The sequence below is a fragment of the Cimex lectularius genome, unplaced genomic scaffold (assembly GCF_000648675.2).
Source record: "Cimex lectularius strain Harlan isolate CLEC.00 unplaced genomic scaffold, Clec_2.1 scaffold156, whole genome shotgun sequence".
Taxonomy (NCBI): domain Eukaryota; kingdom Metazoa; phylum Arthropoda; class Insecta; order Hemiptera; family Cimicidae; genus Cimex; species Cimex lectularius.
The window spans coordinates 250,180-265,942 of NW_019392760.1; the positions used below are offsets into that span (position 1 = coordinate 250,180).

The 15,763-nt window shown below is 36.2% G+C and overlaps 1 protein-coding gene across 8 annotated transcripts in view; it reads left to right on the forward strand.

The window, feature by feature from the left end:
- Positions 1-15,763, forward strand: part of LOC106669848 (transient receptor potential-gamma protein) — a 239,892-nt gene that overhangs the window by 96,165 nt on the left and 127,964 nt on the right. For all 8 annotated transcript variants that reach the window (XR_002910373.1, XR_002910374.1, XM_014399653.2 and 5 more), the window contains one exon: positions 11,685-11,922. Coding sequence is in view for 6 of the 8 variants with exons in the window: in XM_014399653.2 (XP_014255139.2) it covers positions 11,685-11,922 (238 nt within the window). In the remaining 2 variants the exon portion in view is untranslated. The remainder of the gene's footprint in view (positions 1-11,684; positions 11,923-15,763) is intronic.

The window sequence follows — 15,763 nt, forward strand, 5'->3', positions numbered from 1 at the left end:
CTATCGATCAATTTATCGACCTATCTACCTATCTTTCTCTTTCTCTCTCGATGTGTTATAAATGAATAAGATAAAAAATGATTCATGGAAAGTACAAACAAAATGCAACTATGTTAAATTATTCAGAAATCGTGAGATGCGGTCTAGTATGATGTAGATTTCAGAAAAACATTTTCTTTATCGTGCCAACGTTTCGATCTTTATTGAGATCATCTTCAGGGCCTGGGATTTACAAACATTGTTTACATTTAACAAGTACATTTAGGATGTGGAAAAGTGAATTTATACAATGCAAAATACATTTTTTTAAATTCAATCTAAGTATTTATACTCACTCAAAGTGTTTGTCTTCTGTGTAATTGTGCCATTCTTGCGTGTCGTGTTGATAATGCCAGTGAGATTTTGCTGTTTTATGTGTATATACGTTGGATTTTGAAAGGGTGGGGATGGAAGTATGGATGGGAAGACGTTTTTATATGAGGAGTGAAAGGAGCCGACAATGTGAAAGAATGGGTAATGGTTCGGCCTGATTATCCTTTCAGGATTATACAGACGGGGATAATTAGAGAAAGGAAAGCTAAATTTAGACCTTTCTTTTTACATCGAACATGTATTTGTATAATTTAAACAATGTTTGTAAATCCCAGGCCCTGAAGATGTTCCCAATAAAGATCGAAACGTTGGCACGAGAAAGAAAATGTTTTTCTACAACCTACGTCACACCAGACCGCATCTCACGATCTCCAAATAATCATTAACTAACGGTCACTAAACACCACACATTTTTAATATTGTAAGCAGATTTTTATATTTGTTTACCGTATAGATCATTAGAAATAATTTCAAAGTTCTGGTGACGGGAGTACATTCCTTGAAATATTGACGAAATAACTGACTGTTTTTCTTTTCTTTCAAATTCATCTTCTCCTAGACGTATGAGATATAATTATAATATTAAGGCCGATGTTAATCACGTTGAAAAATAATGTCTTTTGGCTTTATTTTTAAAATGTAAAACAGAAAAAAGAGGCAAAGGAAAAAAAATAAAAATAATCAACGTATTAATCCAAAGTGCACATCAAAGGATTCGCGACGGGCTTATCCCTTTATTTTCCTACCTTAAATAAAATTAATAAAAAATTCATTGAAATTGTGTTTAAGCATTGTATATTCAAATCGAAAAATTAGAGAATACAGTGTTAGTGGGACTTGGAAAAAATGTACCTTGTACGACTAAGTGAGTCCTTTACAAAACAACATTTTTTTATTATTTAATCGTAAGATTTTCATTTTCATTACCTCATACCTTCGTAGATCTCTTAAAACTAAGTCTTTTTGATTATTTATTTCTTATAAATACACAAGAAAGTTTGCTATGAGAGCAAAACAATGTGGAGGATAGTAGTCTGGAGCAGAATGCGGCAAAAACAGGTTTCGTGTTGATAGTGCCAGTCAGATTTGGCTGTTTTATGTTTATATACGTTGGATTTTGAAGGAGTGGGGAAAGAAGTCGGTATAGAAAAGACATTTTTGTATAAGGCGTGGGCTTCTTTGAGGTGAAATGAGCCGACGAAGGGAAACAATGTGTTGGTAATGGTTCGGCCAGATTATCCTTTCAGGATTATATAGAAAGGGATAAATAGGAAAAGGAAAACTAAATTTTTGGACAATTAGACTATGAAAAATATTTGATATGTGGAATGTGATGTGATGATATAGTTATGTTATCTGTATTGAATTTGATTAATGATATTGGCGTTGCTGCGACTGAGTTTACATGTATCTGTTCAGTAATTGATGCTGTGTTTATCTCTGTTGATGTAAACCATTTCTAATAAATTACGTTTATGTTTGTTTTGTTCTGTGTGTAATATTTTTGGATTTTTGAAGTCGAAATTGTGTTTGTGTTCAAAATGGTGGGTAGCGAGTGCTGTAGGATTTTGCTTGGGTTTTTTGCGATCATAGATATCTTTCTTTACTCTCTTGTCCAGATATTGGGATGTAAGACCGACGTAAGTTGCCGGACAATTTAAACAATTAATTTTGTAAATTACGTCAGATTTATTTGTTATTGGTGTGGGATCTTTAATTTTGGAAAAAAAAGTGTTTGGATTGTTTTATAATTTTTGAAAACTATTTTGAAGTTATCGGGCGAGAGAAATGTGTTCAATTTATGTGATAGTCCTTGAATAAATGGCATGGAAATGTATGCTGGTTTGTTTGTATTTGATAGATTTAATATAGTATTATTAGTAATAGTGGATGGCGTTAGTGTTGAGTTGTAGTTGTTGATTATTCTGTTAATTATGTGTTTAGGGTAGAAATTGTTATGGAGGATCTGTTTGTATATCTTTATGTTCTTGTGAAATGATTCATGGCTTAGGGTAATTTCTGTGAAGTAACCCTTTGGCCGTGTTTATTATTATGAAGAGGATGGTGAGATGTAGAGTTCAGGTAGCGATCTGTGTTTCTTGGTTTTTGATACCAATCTGTGATTAATGTGCCATCTGTTGTGTTTTATTACAAGTGTATCTAAAAATGGTATCTTTTTGTTGTTTTCGATTTCATGTGTAAATTGTAGGCGTGAGTGAAAGCTATTTTATTTATAAAAGTATATTTAGAAAAGAAAACAAAATATTACATTTTTTTTTACAAAATAATATTTGTAATGGCATGATCCAGTCGTCTGCCAGTTGACCCTTACATATTTACATGCAAATAAAACTTAAATTATCATACAAATTATAAACTTAACATAAAATTATCTCTGCAATTCAGCGCATCTATAATATATCTTTACGAACTAAACCAATCTTTCCCATTTAACAGTTCTATATACTCACGGAATGTCAAACGACATCTGTGGAACCAAATTAACCTAACGTTCTCCAAAGTTGGACAAACTGCCAAAAAATGAAACAAATCTTCCACCGTTTTTAGTTTACATATATAGCATGCTTGGTCTCTTTCCTCCAGCAAAGGCTTAAAATATAAATATAATAATTGACCTCTCGCGCGAAAAACAACCTTGATCAAATTCCAGTTGTATTCCTTATACAAGTAATTGTTGTCCCCAAAATCGAAGTTCAATGTCTTGTATATTAAATGGTATGTAGAACAATGCATTTTTCTTAAACATTCTTCTTTATTAATTCACTACTTTCGTGGTCCGCTTGACCAATTAATNTATTCTTTCATTTTCTAAAAACCATCGTTCATTCTTTGATGGTCTACCGCCATTTCTAAAAACCATAATCTTAGTTTTATTCAAATTTACTGACAAATTCCACATTCGGCAGTATTCTCCCAAACCTGTTTAACATCTTTTGAAGTTGAATCGGTTCAGTACTCATCAAAACCACATCATCTGCATACATTAAACAGTTTACATTTGATGCTCCGACAAACAGATCGCCACCAAAAAACGGGTAAAATAAAATAAACAGCGAGAACAGAAGAGGGGAAAGCGGACAGCCCTGCCTTACACCTACTCTAGTTTCAAAGGTACTTGTGACCTCTCCCCTCCACCACACAGCACTCGCTATACAACGACTTTAATACCTCGATAAACTTACTGGAGATCCTATAATTATACAGTTTATACAAAATGGCCATTCTGCTTGGCGAATCGAACGCCGACTTAAAATCAACCAAGCAGCAGTAAACTTTTCTACGTTTTACAGATAATTTCAATTTTTTAATGTTAGTTAAACTAAAAATATTATCCACAGCGGAATATTTTTTCCGAAATCCTGCCTGGCTCTCTACCAAGATATTATTTAAATTACACCATTCTTCTAATGTATTCAGTAGTATCCCCGTAAATATCGTAGAAATAGTGTCAGTAAAGGATATTCCTCTATAATTACTGACAGTATTCACTGGGTGAAAGCTTTTAAATGTATATATTTTTTTCATGAATGAATTTCATCTGTGGGAACTGCTGTCAATATGCTAAATGTTAATAAGGGTTAAGTATCTATTAAAATCATGACAGAATATATTGGTACAAACTTTAAACCAATCCAATTTTAAGACAACGCCGGTAAACTTATATAAAATTCAGGTTCACTTGGTTAATGTTTCAAAAAATTCTCTTAATCTCTACGTAGAATTACTCATCCAAAATTTACTAAAGTTAACTAATAAACTACCGATTATTTCATCGCAAATTAAACTCAATGAAAACTTAGATAAAATAAGTGCATAAATGAACTTGCCAAAAATGAAAATTATAACCCAAATATAGACAATATTTTGGCATATCATCGGACCTGTGCGTAGTCTTGGGGCACGGCAGCGGGCACAGATCGCTGTTCCGGTACCTCAGGGCTATAGGGATTTTTAAATGTATATAGTTTTATGTGTTTGTGTTGTGTCTGTGTTTGACTTTATGTTAATTTATTGGAATGAATGTAATTTATTAGCATGAAAGGAAGGGGTGATTAAACCCCACCCCGAGGAATATCGAGTACTCTGGGGTGAGTGTGTGACGTCTGGAGAGTAAAAGTAAGTTATTAGCGAGAGTGGAGAGGGTTCAACCCCGCCCCGAGGAATATCGAGTACTCTGGGGGAGTGAAAGTGACCAGACCTCTATGTTTCTATCGAGTGTTGTGTTTGTGTTAATTTATCGGAATGAATGTAATTTATTAGCGTGAAAGGAAGGGGTTGCTTATAACCCCGCCCCGAGGAATATCGAGTACTCTGGGGGAATGAATGTGACCAGACATCTATGTTTGTGGTGATGTATATATATGTATTGTATGTTTTGTTTTTATTCTGTATTTGACAACCTGAGGTACAAACGAGAGACTAGCATTCTAGAATATCAACGTAGTATATATCTGAAATCAGAGAGTCAGTAACCAGATCGAGATGCTCAAATGGCTGCAGTTTAAAACAAAATATGCGCGAAAGAAAAGAAAAAGATGGAAAACACGTAGAGGGCCGGCGATGACTTCAGCTGTTTGTTGGCCTATAAACATCCCACTTATTATTATTATAACCCAAATATCCATAATTACTATTTTTTATGTATTTTAGTTTTTATTATAATATTCTTTATAACTCATTTACGTTTTAGTGGTTAATTGACCAAGTCACATCTTCTAATTAATTATTCTTTCCCTGTAAGGTCTTGGTTGGGATTAAAAAAAGTCGTTCTTTATAACACGTTATCGTCAACATAAATAGACATTAAAATTAGTTTAAACTGAAACTATTGTAATTCTGGATATGGCTATGATTGCAAAATTAATAGAAAAAAATCCGGATACTTAAACCGAACCTGATAGCACAAAAGCTAGTCCTACCCCAATACCTAATGTAAAATATCCATGTACAAATTAATACACAAATATTTTATCTATGGGAGGAGGTGTTGTAAGGAGGAAAACCTCCTTAAACATCGTAATGAATCGTAGGAAACTCGTCTTTTTTTCCATCACTCAGTTAGTAATGACATCTCAAACTATAAACTGTAGAATAATAAACTGTTGTAAACAGTAAGTAGAAGTCCTTCCAATATCCCACCCCTTCGGCTATCCTGAACGACGAGCAGGCGGAATATTTTGACAAAACGTATCCAGCTCTAAAACATTGTTAAAGTTTTATCCATTTCGGTTTCCCGGACAGAAAAAAAATAAATCTCGAATGGATGAGGGAATAAAATAAATGACATATATAAATAGGAACGTATAGCCCATAGAGGGGTATCGATCAGTTAGCCCTGGGTCGGTTCTATGTAATTATGTTCACGATTTAGCAGCACGCGAAGTACATCGACCCCATGGGGCTTCCTGCAAGTTGTGCCTTTTACACAAATGGGCCAGCGATGATCGCTGATGAAGCGTCATGGCATGTCATGACAAGTCGACGGATTATGTTCTCCCCAGATTTGTAAGCAATTCCCACCGTGGGATAACAAAACCGGGTTATTTATGAAAATTTTGTAACGATCAAACTTAGTTTGAAGCGTTTAGTTTAAGGTAAAACTGTAGAAACAAATATAATAAAATTATTCCAATGGAAAAGAAAAGACATGTTTATGCTATTCGTTCAGTACATAAAATGATTTTGAAAATCATATGTACTTAAACTTACGTACTTGTTAAACGATCATAAAAATCTACGTTGCAATTTTATGTCGACACGTTATTTTTATATACATAAATGAGGAAAAATTTTAATGGCACTGTGCGACTCAATTAGCATAAGAGTTGCTTTTTGCGAGCATTTGTTTAATCAATCAGATTTAGTTTATAACATTTAACCATAAGTATTTTCATTTATTTTTAAGTAGAGACTTAACTTATTAGTAAAAAAATGCAAATTAGTAAAAAAATGCAGATTATACGTAAATAAATTAGGATAAATGCTTTGTTGTAAAATAATGTAAATTATGTCAAAATAGTATATGCCCTTTTTTTTTAATGCATATTTTCATAATGGTAATTTTCACTAAGCGGAAAACTGATTTCATTCAGTTAATTCGTGGTCTTTTACTCTGTACCTGTTATAAAAACTGCAACCTTCCCAAACTCAGTTTCATATGTTGCATTGTTTTTTTTATTCTTTCAAAATACGAATTTCCAAAGAAACAAGGCCTCTTAACATAAACACATTTTATTTAACTACATAAGCGTACAAAAGAAGTATGCTGACACACAAATGACATGAAATGTAAAGGAATATCATTCTCGGGTCCAGGACGATGTACACTTCGAAAATTTCGCTGTAGATATATGAGATGCCGAAGTAGATGGTGAAGATCAGCCCTCTGATATCGGCCGGTGTGTGGAAAATTAAAAATACCAACCAGGAGATTTCTGCAATGGACATACCGAGTATGTGAAGAAAGAGTTGAGGGAGGAGGAGGTACACTGGCACGTATTGTGGGGTCCGGATTTGATGGATCATCGCAACGGTGTTGCCTTTATCATCTGTGTAGATGATGACCGCGTACATGTATCGATGTCGAAGAAAGTAAGTATGCTCGATGACGTTGAAGTTGCCGTGCTTCATATGCGTTATGACGGTATAATTTCCTTCCCAAATGTTCGCAGTGAACAAATTCGGTTTGTCCCGTATCCGGATGATGAAAATACGCTGGTTCTTCTCCTTGTAAATGAACGTGCCGTCGATGGTGTCCACGCCGAACACTAAAAAGATCATGGCGTACCTTAAATATTTCTCTGTGCTGTCGTCACTGGGGTCCGCGAACGGCATGAGGCGTAGGCCCGTTTTGGTAATGACGACAGAATAACTTTTGCCGTGGTAAGCGTACAGCTCTGCCGTAGTGTTGAGAGTCATACTCGAGACGGTAAAATTTTTTTTCACGTAACCAGAAATATCTCTCATGTTAACAACGACCAATTTGTTTAACGGTTTGACGACGAAGGTTTTACTCTTTTCTGGCGAGAGTTTGACGCTTTCGTTCAATGTGTTGTAAAAGACGAGCTGTGCCGAATCTGGTTTAGGTCTGTACAGGTTCGTTTCCTCCAACGTGCGATGGACTTGCAAAGCGAGGAGGAGGCTGCACAGAGAAAACACCAACCCGATAGCGATCATCCTTATTTCACTATGTTGACTCGCGCCCATGTTTAACAACCATTCAAAGTTAATCTCACAAATAATGACACCCATGAACATGCAAATTTCCCAAATCACTTCGTATCTCACTATGTCTAAAACCCCCGGTAATGATATCGCACTACGCGTGAAACTCTTTTGTTGGATCTTCATTGTGAGTTGGCAAAGAAATGAATAGAGAAGGACGTAAAATAAGAGACGGAGGATCCCCTTCGGTTTCGACACGAATCTCGGAGTATCATCGTCCTTGTGATCACTAGTGACACGCTTCGCTCTTCGGTTATGCGTTAGTTTATGCTTGACATACTGTACTGAATTTTTCACCACATCCTCTACGATCCGGATTTTCGGGTTGTGCAAAGTGAATTTGTTTACGTTTAGTGTAAAAGTGATGGCGACAATCAAAAATAAGACGCACGCGAGGATGATCTTAGTGAGTGTCGGCTCTCTCAGGGCAAGGAAAATCGTCAAACCCCGAACGGATTCGACCAAGACGAACACGTACGGACGGAGCCTTCTAATCTCGGTCGGAAAGACAATCTGGTCCACGGCAAACGCGAGAATTACCCCTTTGATAGCATAGCACAGTGCTATTAGAATGTTGGCAAATACGAAAATGCTCATTTTTATCTTTCTATGAGATACGTACCCGGCTGTAATCAAGAGCGGAGGGATGGCAGCGCTTATGAAAAAGGACACCTTCAGAACTTTGTACTTGCCGCAGAAAGAGTCGGCAAACCACATCACCACCACCATCAAGACGACGACGAAGATTGGTTGGGAGTAGGTAATCGTGTTATTTACCGGAGGCAGTTCACCCACGTCCCGTAGCTTCTCGGCCGAAAAGTAGTCAGAGCTCAATTTATCCGCAACTGTGAAAAGGCAGTAATCGAATAAAAAATAATTCGCGCTGTACGGAAATATCCAGTCTTCGAGCGAATACGAAACCATAACAATATAAAATGTGTCTATCCAGTTGAACGTGTTTTAGTATACTCGCAAGCTGACAACAGGTGATCAAACAAATGACACTTTTATGCTTTTAATTTTACCAAATGTCCAATAAAAAATATATTTTTCACAATCACAAACTTGTTATTTAATTTTATTTAAACTAAAAAATATCGATACACATCTGCGTCCTCATTTTTCTATCAATAAAAATCGAAACGTACATAAATTTAAATAAAAATATAGTTTTTTACTCACGATTCAAAAATGCACTCGCATAAAGCACAACAATTCTATAAAATGCATCATGATTTAAAAACATTTTTTCTTAAGTACGTCATTATGAAAAACATGCTGAAAAACTTTTTTAATATAATATATATTCAGCTTGAAAATTTAATAAATTATGTCAATAAATTAATCTTTATGTAAGATATTGGTTGAGTTAAGTCAGTGTCACGAGCGGGATTCGAACCTACGACCCTCGGCTATATACGCCGCTGCTCTACCACTTCGATCCACAGGACACCAACTTCCCACCTCAACCCTACCTTTCGAATTGTCTCTCCTTTTTGCCATTTTTCAAATGTCGTGTAATCTATTCGATTCTAATCGGACCAGGAACTCGAATGAATTTAATAAATAAAATGAAGTATAATTCACGAAAGCTCTCCGTGGTCACTTCATTTGTCGCCGAGAATCGAATAGCTGACAGATTTGAAAAACGGCAAAAAGGAGGGAAAATTCAAAAAAGGTGGGTTGAGATGGGAAGTTGGTGTCCGAGTGGATCGAAGTCACGATAGCTCAAGGGGCAGAGCAGCGGCGTATTTAGCCGAAGGTCGTGGGTTCGAATCCCGCTCGTGACACTGACTTTTTTATCTCATCCAATACCTTACATAAATATTAACTAATTGAAAAAGTTATTCGGTCACTCGGATTAAGAACTCTACTGAATTTAATAAATTATTATGGCAACTAGCTCCAAAATATCTATTTTTCGATAAAATTGGTATTAAAAAAATTCTAAAAAATGGAACCTTTTTACATTCAGATTTATATGTATTAAAAAAAACTCAAATTACAGTCGATTCATAAAAACAAGCAATAAAGGTGAGGGAAACTATGTGTACTTATGCAACGCTCAATAGATTCTCAAAAGTCAAATGGGGAATGGGTCCTAAACCATTGTCAACAATTTCAAAAATCTCCTTACAGCAGCAAACGGGCCCGCATCTTGGTTTCTAACATTAAATTGTATGTGAAAAATATAACTGTACAATGCCAAAGACTAGCATTGTTGCATAAAATCTAACAGCAAAAAAGCAGCAACAAAGCCATTCCAGAAGAAACATGCCTTGATGTTGGTTAATGGCGAAGGTAACACTTTATCTGCCAAAAAGAGGGAAAATTCGAAAGGTTGTAGGTTTTAATGGGAGGTTGGTGCCCGAGTGGATCGAACTCACGATAGCTCAAGTAGTTCCAGCTGCGGCGTATTGAGCCGAAGGTCGTGGGTTCGGATCCCGCTCGTGACACTAGCTTTTTCATCTCAACCAAAACTTTAGATAAAAATTATACTTACTTTAAGAAATAACAATCTTGAAATGCATGTCATAGAATAGCTCAGAAACATTCTACGAAAGAATTGAAGGTCTTGAAAATAAAATTGCTGTACGATTGGCAAGGCCAATGGCAAAATTCTCAATACGTAGATAAACGCATATTTCCCAAATGAACCATAAAACAGAGCATGGTCTTCACATTGGTTTTTCCAGATTTCCGGATCACCCAGAAAGGTCATGTTGCTTTCCAGCATTACCTGGACTGGCCATACAGAGCCAAACCACCGCAAACCACGGGACGGAGGAAGCCCCAGGCATGGATAGAACGGTACTCCATGAGTCTCTCCAGACTTAACGTCGACACCTCCTCCGAGCGCGCTAGAAATACATCTATTTCAAAGGGTCGCACTCCTCCATCCAGCTCATGGCCCGCTGACACCCAAATATTCCGCGCAGTATGAATGATAATTAGATGTCTGCTATTGACGTTGAATTGTTTAAAATGGAGTGGAGGTTGTTGGGATTTAGTAGTGGGTTCTGACCTAGGTATTTAAAGACAATTAATTGTGATGGGGAAAATAGTGACATACAGCCTCTGGGTTCAAAGGTTCTTTCTAGGACAAAATGGCTGAACGATTCGAAGCCGAGTAAGAAAGTTTTCTTCTAAACGTCTAGAAGAAGATTCTTATTTTTCATGTTTTATTGGCGCTTGTTTAAAGTGCAGGCATCCCATTCGCTTATCCATGCATCCCAAGCTAGCTGACTAAAATGACGGCAGAAGTTTCTTAAAAAAACCCAATCCTGAGGATCAGCAGTTGAGACAGATTCTCGTTGTCATTCTGCCTTCCATTTTGTTCTCAATTATGCAATTGTGGCCAAGATTCCATTTAAATAATATACTGGCATTTTAGTTTGAATATTGTTTCAATTTTTAAGAATACCGTAGATTTCTGGTTTAAGGGAGATAAAGATTTATTTAAAACGGTTATGCCAACATAACGTAGAATAGATGTAACGCAAATGAAAAACTTTACATAGATAAGTTTAAAAAAAAAGATTTGTTAGAAACAATTTAATTTGTTTCATTGCACATTCATTCATTTGTTTACAGCTTTAACGTATAAAATGCCTTACTGGAAAACGAAAGTATTTCATTTACACTCAATTGTAAAAAAAGCTTTATCAATTAATTTCATGTGATATCAAGCCAAAAAAACATGACAAATTCGGTGAGAAACATTAACAGAACAAATAGGATTGCCTTGTTTTGCGTTATGTTATTTTTCATTTTTCCTGAGGCTTAAAGAGTCCAGGTACAACAAGGAATAATTTAAAAAGTTCTTACAATTACATTTCATTGAATATCATGACATATTCTATGGTCCTGTAAGGAAATGAGTGAAGTGGAGTTTAAAGAAATAAAATATGGCGACAAGTTTTTTAAAATTTCCCCTGGTGCAATCTTCCAGCATCAGATCTCAAAATTCTTATAAAAACATCACGCACGTTCCAACTTGTACAGAGAATAATCGTCGTCCCTGTTGAAATATATATTTCACGATTTTTCCTTTTAATGTTAAACAGGATGCTGCAGAAGGCGATGGATACCAACTACATAAACATGAACTGCGTCGATCCCCTGGGCAGATCGGCGCTACTCATGGCCATAGACAACGAGAACCCCGAAATGGTCGAGTTGCTCATCGAGCACAGGGTCGAGACCAAGGACGCCCTCCTTCACGCCATATCGGAAGAGTTTGTCGAGGCGGTCGAAGCACTCCTGGAACACGAGGAAGCCAAAAAGAAGCCAGGTCAACCAGCTGTAAGTACCTACTTTTTAAGATTTGCAATCCTAAGTTTCAAGTCTTTACACACCTCCTTTGCACATTAGCATATCCTTGAATAGTTTGAGGAAAAACACGCTGATCATCAATTAACAGGTTCAAAAATCAAATACTCAGCGTAATCATTATGGACAATGGGGGTTCGAATCCCGCTCGTGACACTGACTTTTTTATCTCAACTAAAACCCTTAATTCATAGAAAGATTAATATTATTTTATTTTAAATAAAAATTAATGAATTTTTGATCTCGGTTAATTTGGTAAGTTAAAATAAGTATGTTGTAATTAATATAACGAAAATAATAATATAGTTTGAAATAAAAATATGAGTGACCGGTTCTTTTGTCTTCGGCTGTACTCGATGCTATCCGACGAAAATCTGGTCAGTGGGGATCGTATAGCGTGGCATCGGGCAGATGTGCACGGGGGGGAATACAATCTTATGGAAAAATGGACTTTGGATTTGCGTCGGGTAGCGTGGCACAGCGTTGCATCGGGTAATTGTGTTCCCCACTTTAGTCTCCTGATAATTGTTTGTAGTTTTCAAACAGAAGTGTATATTGCTATGACTAGCTGCAAATACAGTTTGGCCGTAGAACCTACAATATTTTATTATGTATATTAACTATTTATCCTAGATAATAATGATTCATCGAATAATATATAATAACCTAAAATACATGCGTAACGAAGGCAGAAACTTGTATTTTAGTATTTGTAAGTAAATTGCTTTTTTTTCTCTCGGCTCCTAGGGCCATTGGCAACAATGCTTGGAGCTCGGACACGTGTTTAATATGTTTTGCCCTACGTAGTGTAACCAAAAAAGTTAAATTGAAGTAGGTCATCCCTCGTCATCGTAGCCTCCCCATGTTAGTGACCTAGTCTTATATTAGACCAAAAGAAAAGGGTTAGGTGTGCAAACTTAGCCACCTTAGCTTTTCTTTTGATCGTTCTTCAGTAAGTCATACAAAACAGGAAAATGCATGTTGCCTGCCGGGGAACAGGTGCTTAAGGTTGGGTGGGCGAGTGATTCTTTTTTTGCGGAGTGCGCCTTGAAAACCCTTAGAAATTAACATCATCATCTTTGGTGTATACCTGCAAGACTCAGAATATTTGTTATTAGTTTTTCTATAAATTTCACTCCAAAGATAGTTTTATATAGCCAGCTGTTTTTTCACGAAGTCAGTTATTTGTCGAACACAGTGGAACTGTCCTACTCGCACCAGTAATACACCACTTCGATATGAATGGAACATATTTGATTCTGAAAATTGCTTTAGATAATACAACGAATATTCGCAATGTTTACGAATGCATCACCAAAATTATGTATCTAATCTACATAGAACAACAATTTTTGCACGCTCGCCTACTTTTATGCTTATACCAGGTCTTGATACTTATAAAGTTCTTCTTTTATCTCCTTTCCTCCCCTTATTTTCCGAAGATCAATAGGTCCCCTTCTTCCTTTTTAATGTTATTCACGGCGCTCATCAATGTAGGATAAATGTCGCTAAATAACGACATACTTCCAATTTTTTTTTTCAAAAACACGGGGCGAGAGTTCATATAACCTCCTACTTGAATACGTTTGTAATTTATTTTTAATTGTGCACGTTGTATTTATAATGGGATATTTTTTTTGTTTAATAAACGGCGAGTATCACGATAATTATTGACATGCGTGGGTAGCGTAAGAACCATAGTTAATAACCAAAACAAACGACGTGTGTAAACAAGAAAAAAAAAAACCTAAAAAAATATTAGGGGTATTCACGATCTTTGTGTTAATCATGTTAACTCTGTTAGATCCAATTAGATCGAGAAAAATGATGACGTAGACTTGTAAGAATCGCTTAGTTAACATTGCTCGATTTAACAGGCCAGAGCCATTGTTAGATGTTAAGTAGTAACTGTAGTCACATTGCTATCCGTTAGGGCATAGGTAACCAACATGGCAGCCATGAATTTAACAGCTGTTTTTTGGTTACATATATTTTTATTCTTAAAGATGCATTAATTAAATCAGTCCAATACATTTCTTTTGTTAATTTCTGACCTTTCTTATACTCTCATTCATAATTGATACATCCCGTATCCTATAAAGTTGTTTGCTGTAGTCTTATATATTCATNCATAAGTGTTCTACAACACACATTGATGGCCCCGATTTCCGCCTGAAAAACGGAGGTGTTATTGCCAAGAGGGGAGGAGATGCTGATTCCTAATTTTAGTATGTAGATTCCTGCACCACTCCCTGTACCTTTGATAAGTGAACCATCTGTGTAGCAGTCTATGTTACGATGTCATCATCCAGACTATAATCATAATCACAAGGGGTGACTACCTGAAAGTGCTTTTTCCCCGAAGGGGTTTTAATCTTTTTATAGCTAACGCTTAATAATTGACCGGTAACCTTACTGTTAGACGTTAGTATACAAGGTAGGTATGTCGGCACGAATTGAAGCGTGTCATTTGTTAGTACTTTGCGTGTGCATAGATAATATTTTGAATGAAAGAGTTGATTAATTTTCCTTTCTGGAATCTTACAATTTAACACAAAAGTAAACCAAAATAAACAACAAGCCTTCAAGGGGGCATCGGTGGCCGATCAGTTTAGGTCACTGTAAGATAAAGGTCCCGGGTTCGAATCCAGCGGCCCTACACTCGAACCCGATAAACTTACAAATGGGCTTTTTTCAAAAACACCGGCACCCCGAGGGTTGATATAACCTCTGCCTTCAAGGACTGTTATAGCTTTATTTTTGGTTCTACCAGTTGCCACGCGCAGCATTGCGGAAGAATTAACGTTTAGCATGGTAAGAAAGAAGGGGGCATTCACGATCTTACTGGACATTTCTCTATTCAAGTTAACAATATCTTACAAACATCGTGAATACCCCTATTATCTATACAATACACTATTCACTCACGGTCGAGTCATTTTGGTTAACCAGTCCAAAACACATTAAAACATGGGGAAGTTCGAGTAACGGATGGAGACGAAAATGAAAGTGATATAGAGACAGAAAGTTGATCTCGTTCAAAGTAGGCGGGAAAATGCTTGGTGAAAGTATCAAGGCGAACGAAACGGCCGCCGACTTCGTCCTTGCATAAATCTGGCCAAGGGGCGACAATCGATCTGGGGACATGCCGTCGGCTTGATCCCGGCCCAGGGCAAATATTCAGACTAAACCGCAAATATTGAGTCGGCCGGTTTCGTATTAAAACCGATTTATGCCTCGGAAGTGTGATTGTCCGGTTTCTTGAAAACGCCGATTCGTATTTTCACTAACAAGCCTTTCCAAATGACAAAAAGTTTGTTCCCTTTTTCTAAATAATATTTATATGGGAGGAAACAGCACGATAGGGTCAACAAATGCAAGATGACAAACCGATTGTTGGCTAAATGTTGAAATATAAAGTACGTTTCTAGTCGTTTCATTCATTCATCGACTAGTTCAAGTGTGCTTTTTACTTTCTTATTCAATTGGCTAAGTAGAATTGGAATTCAAGTTCCCAATGACCCAATGACTAACTTTTGTACCGTTTCTTTCATTTTTCTCTTTCATTTCTTTTTTAGGTACTCCTCTGTTGCTAAAAATTATTTTTATAACATTACATTGTGAATTTACGAGGCCTATATGGTGGTGAACCATTTGTTTTTTGTTTTTTAATCATTTTAGTCTGTCGCACGAGTTTTGGATTTGACGCCATCTTCTTTGGGAAAGCGGTGTGTTATTTAATTAATGCGTGTCCATTTTATTATACCGATTTTAAATGATGATACTATATATGTATTTAAATTAATTTATAACA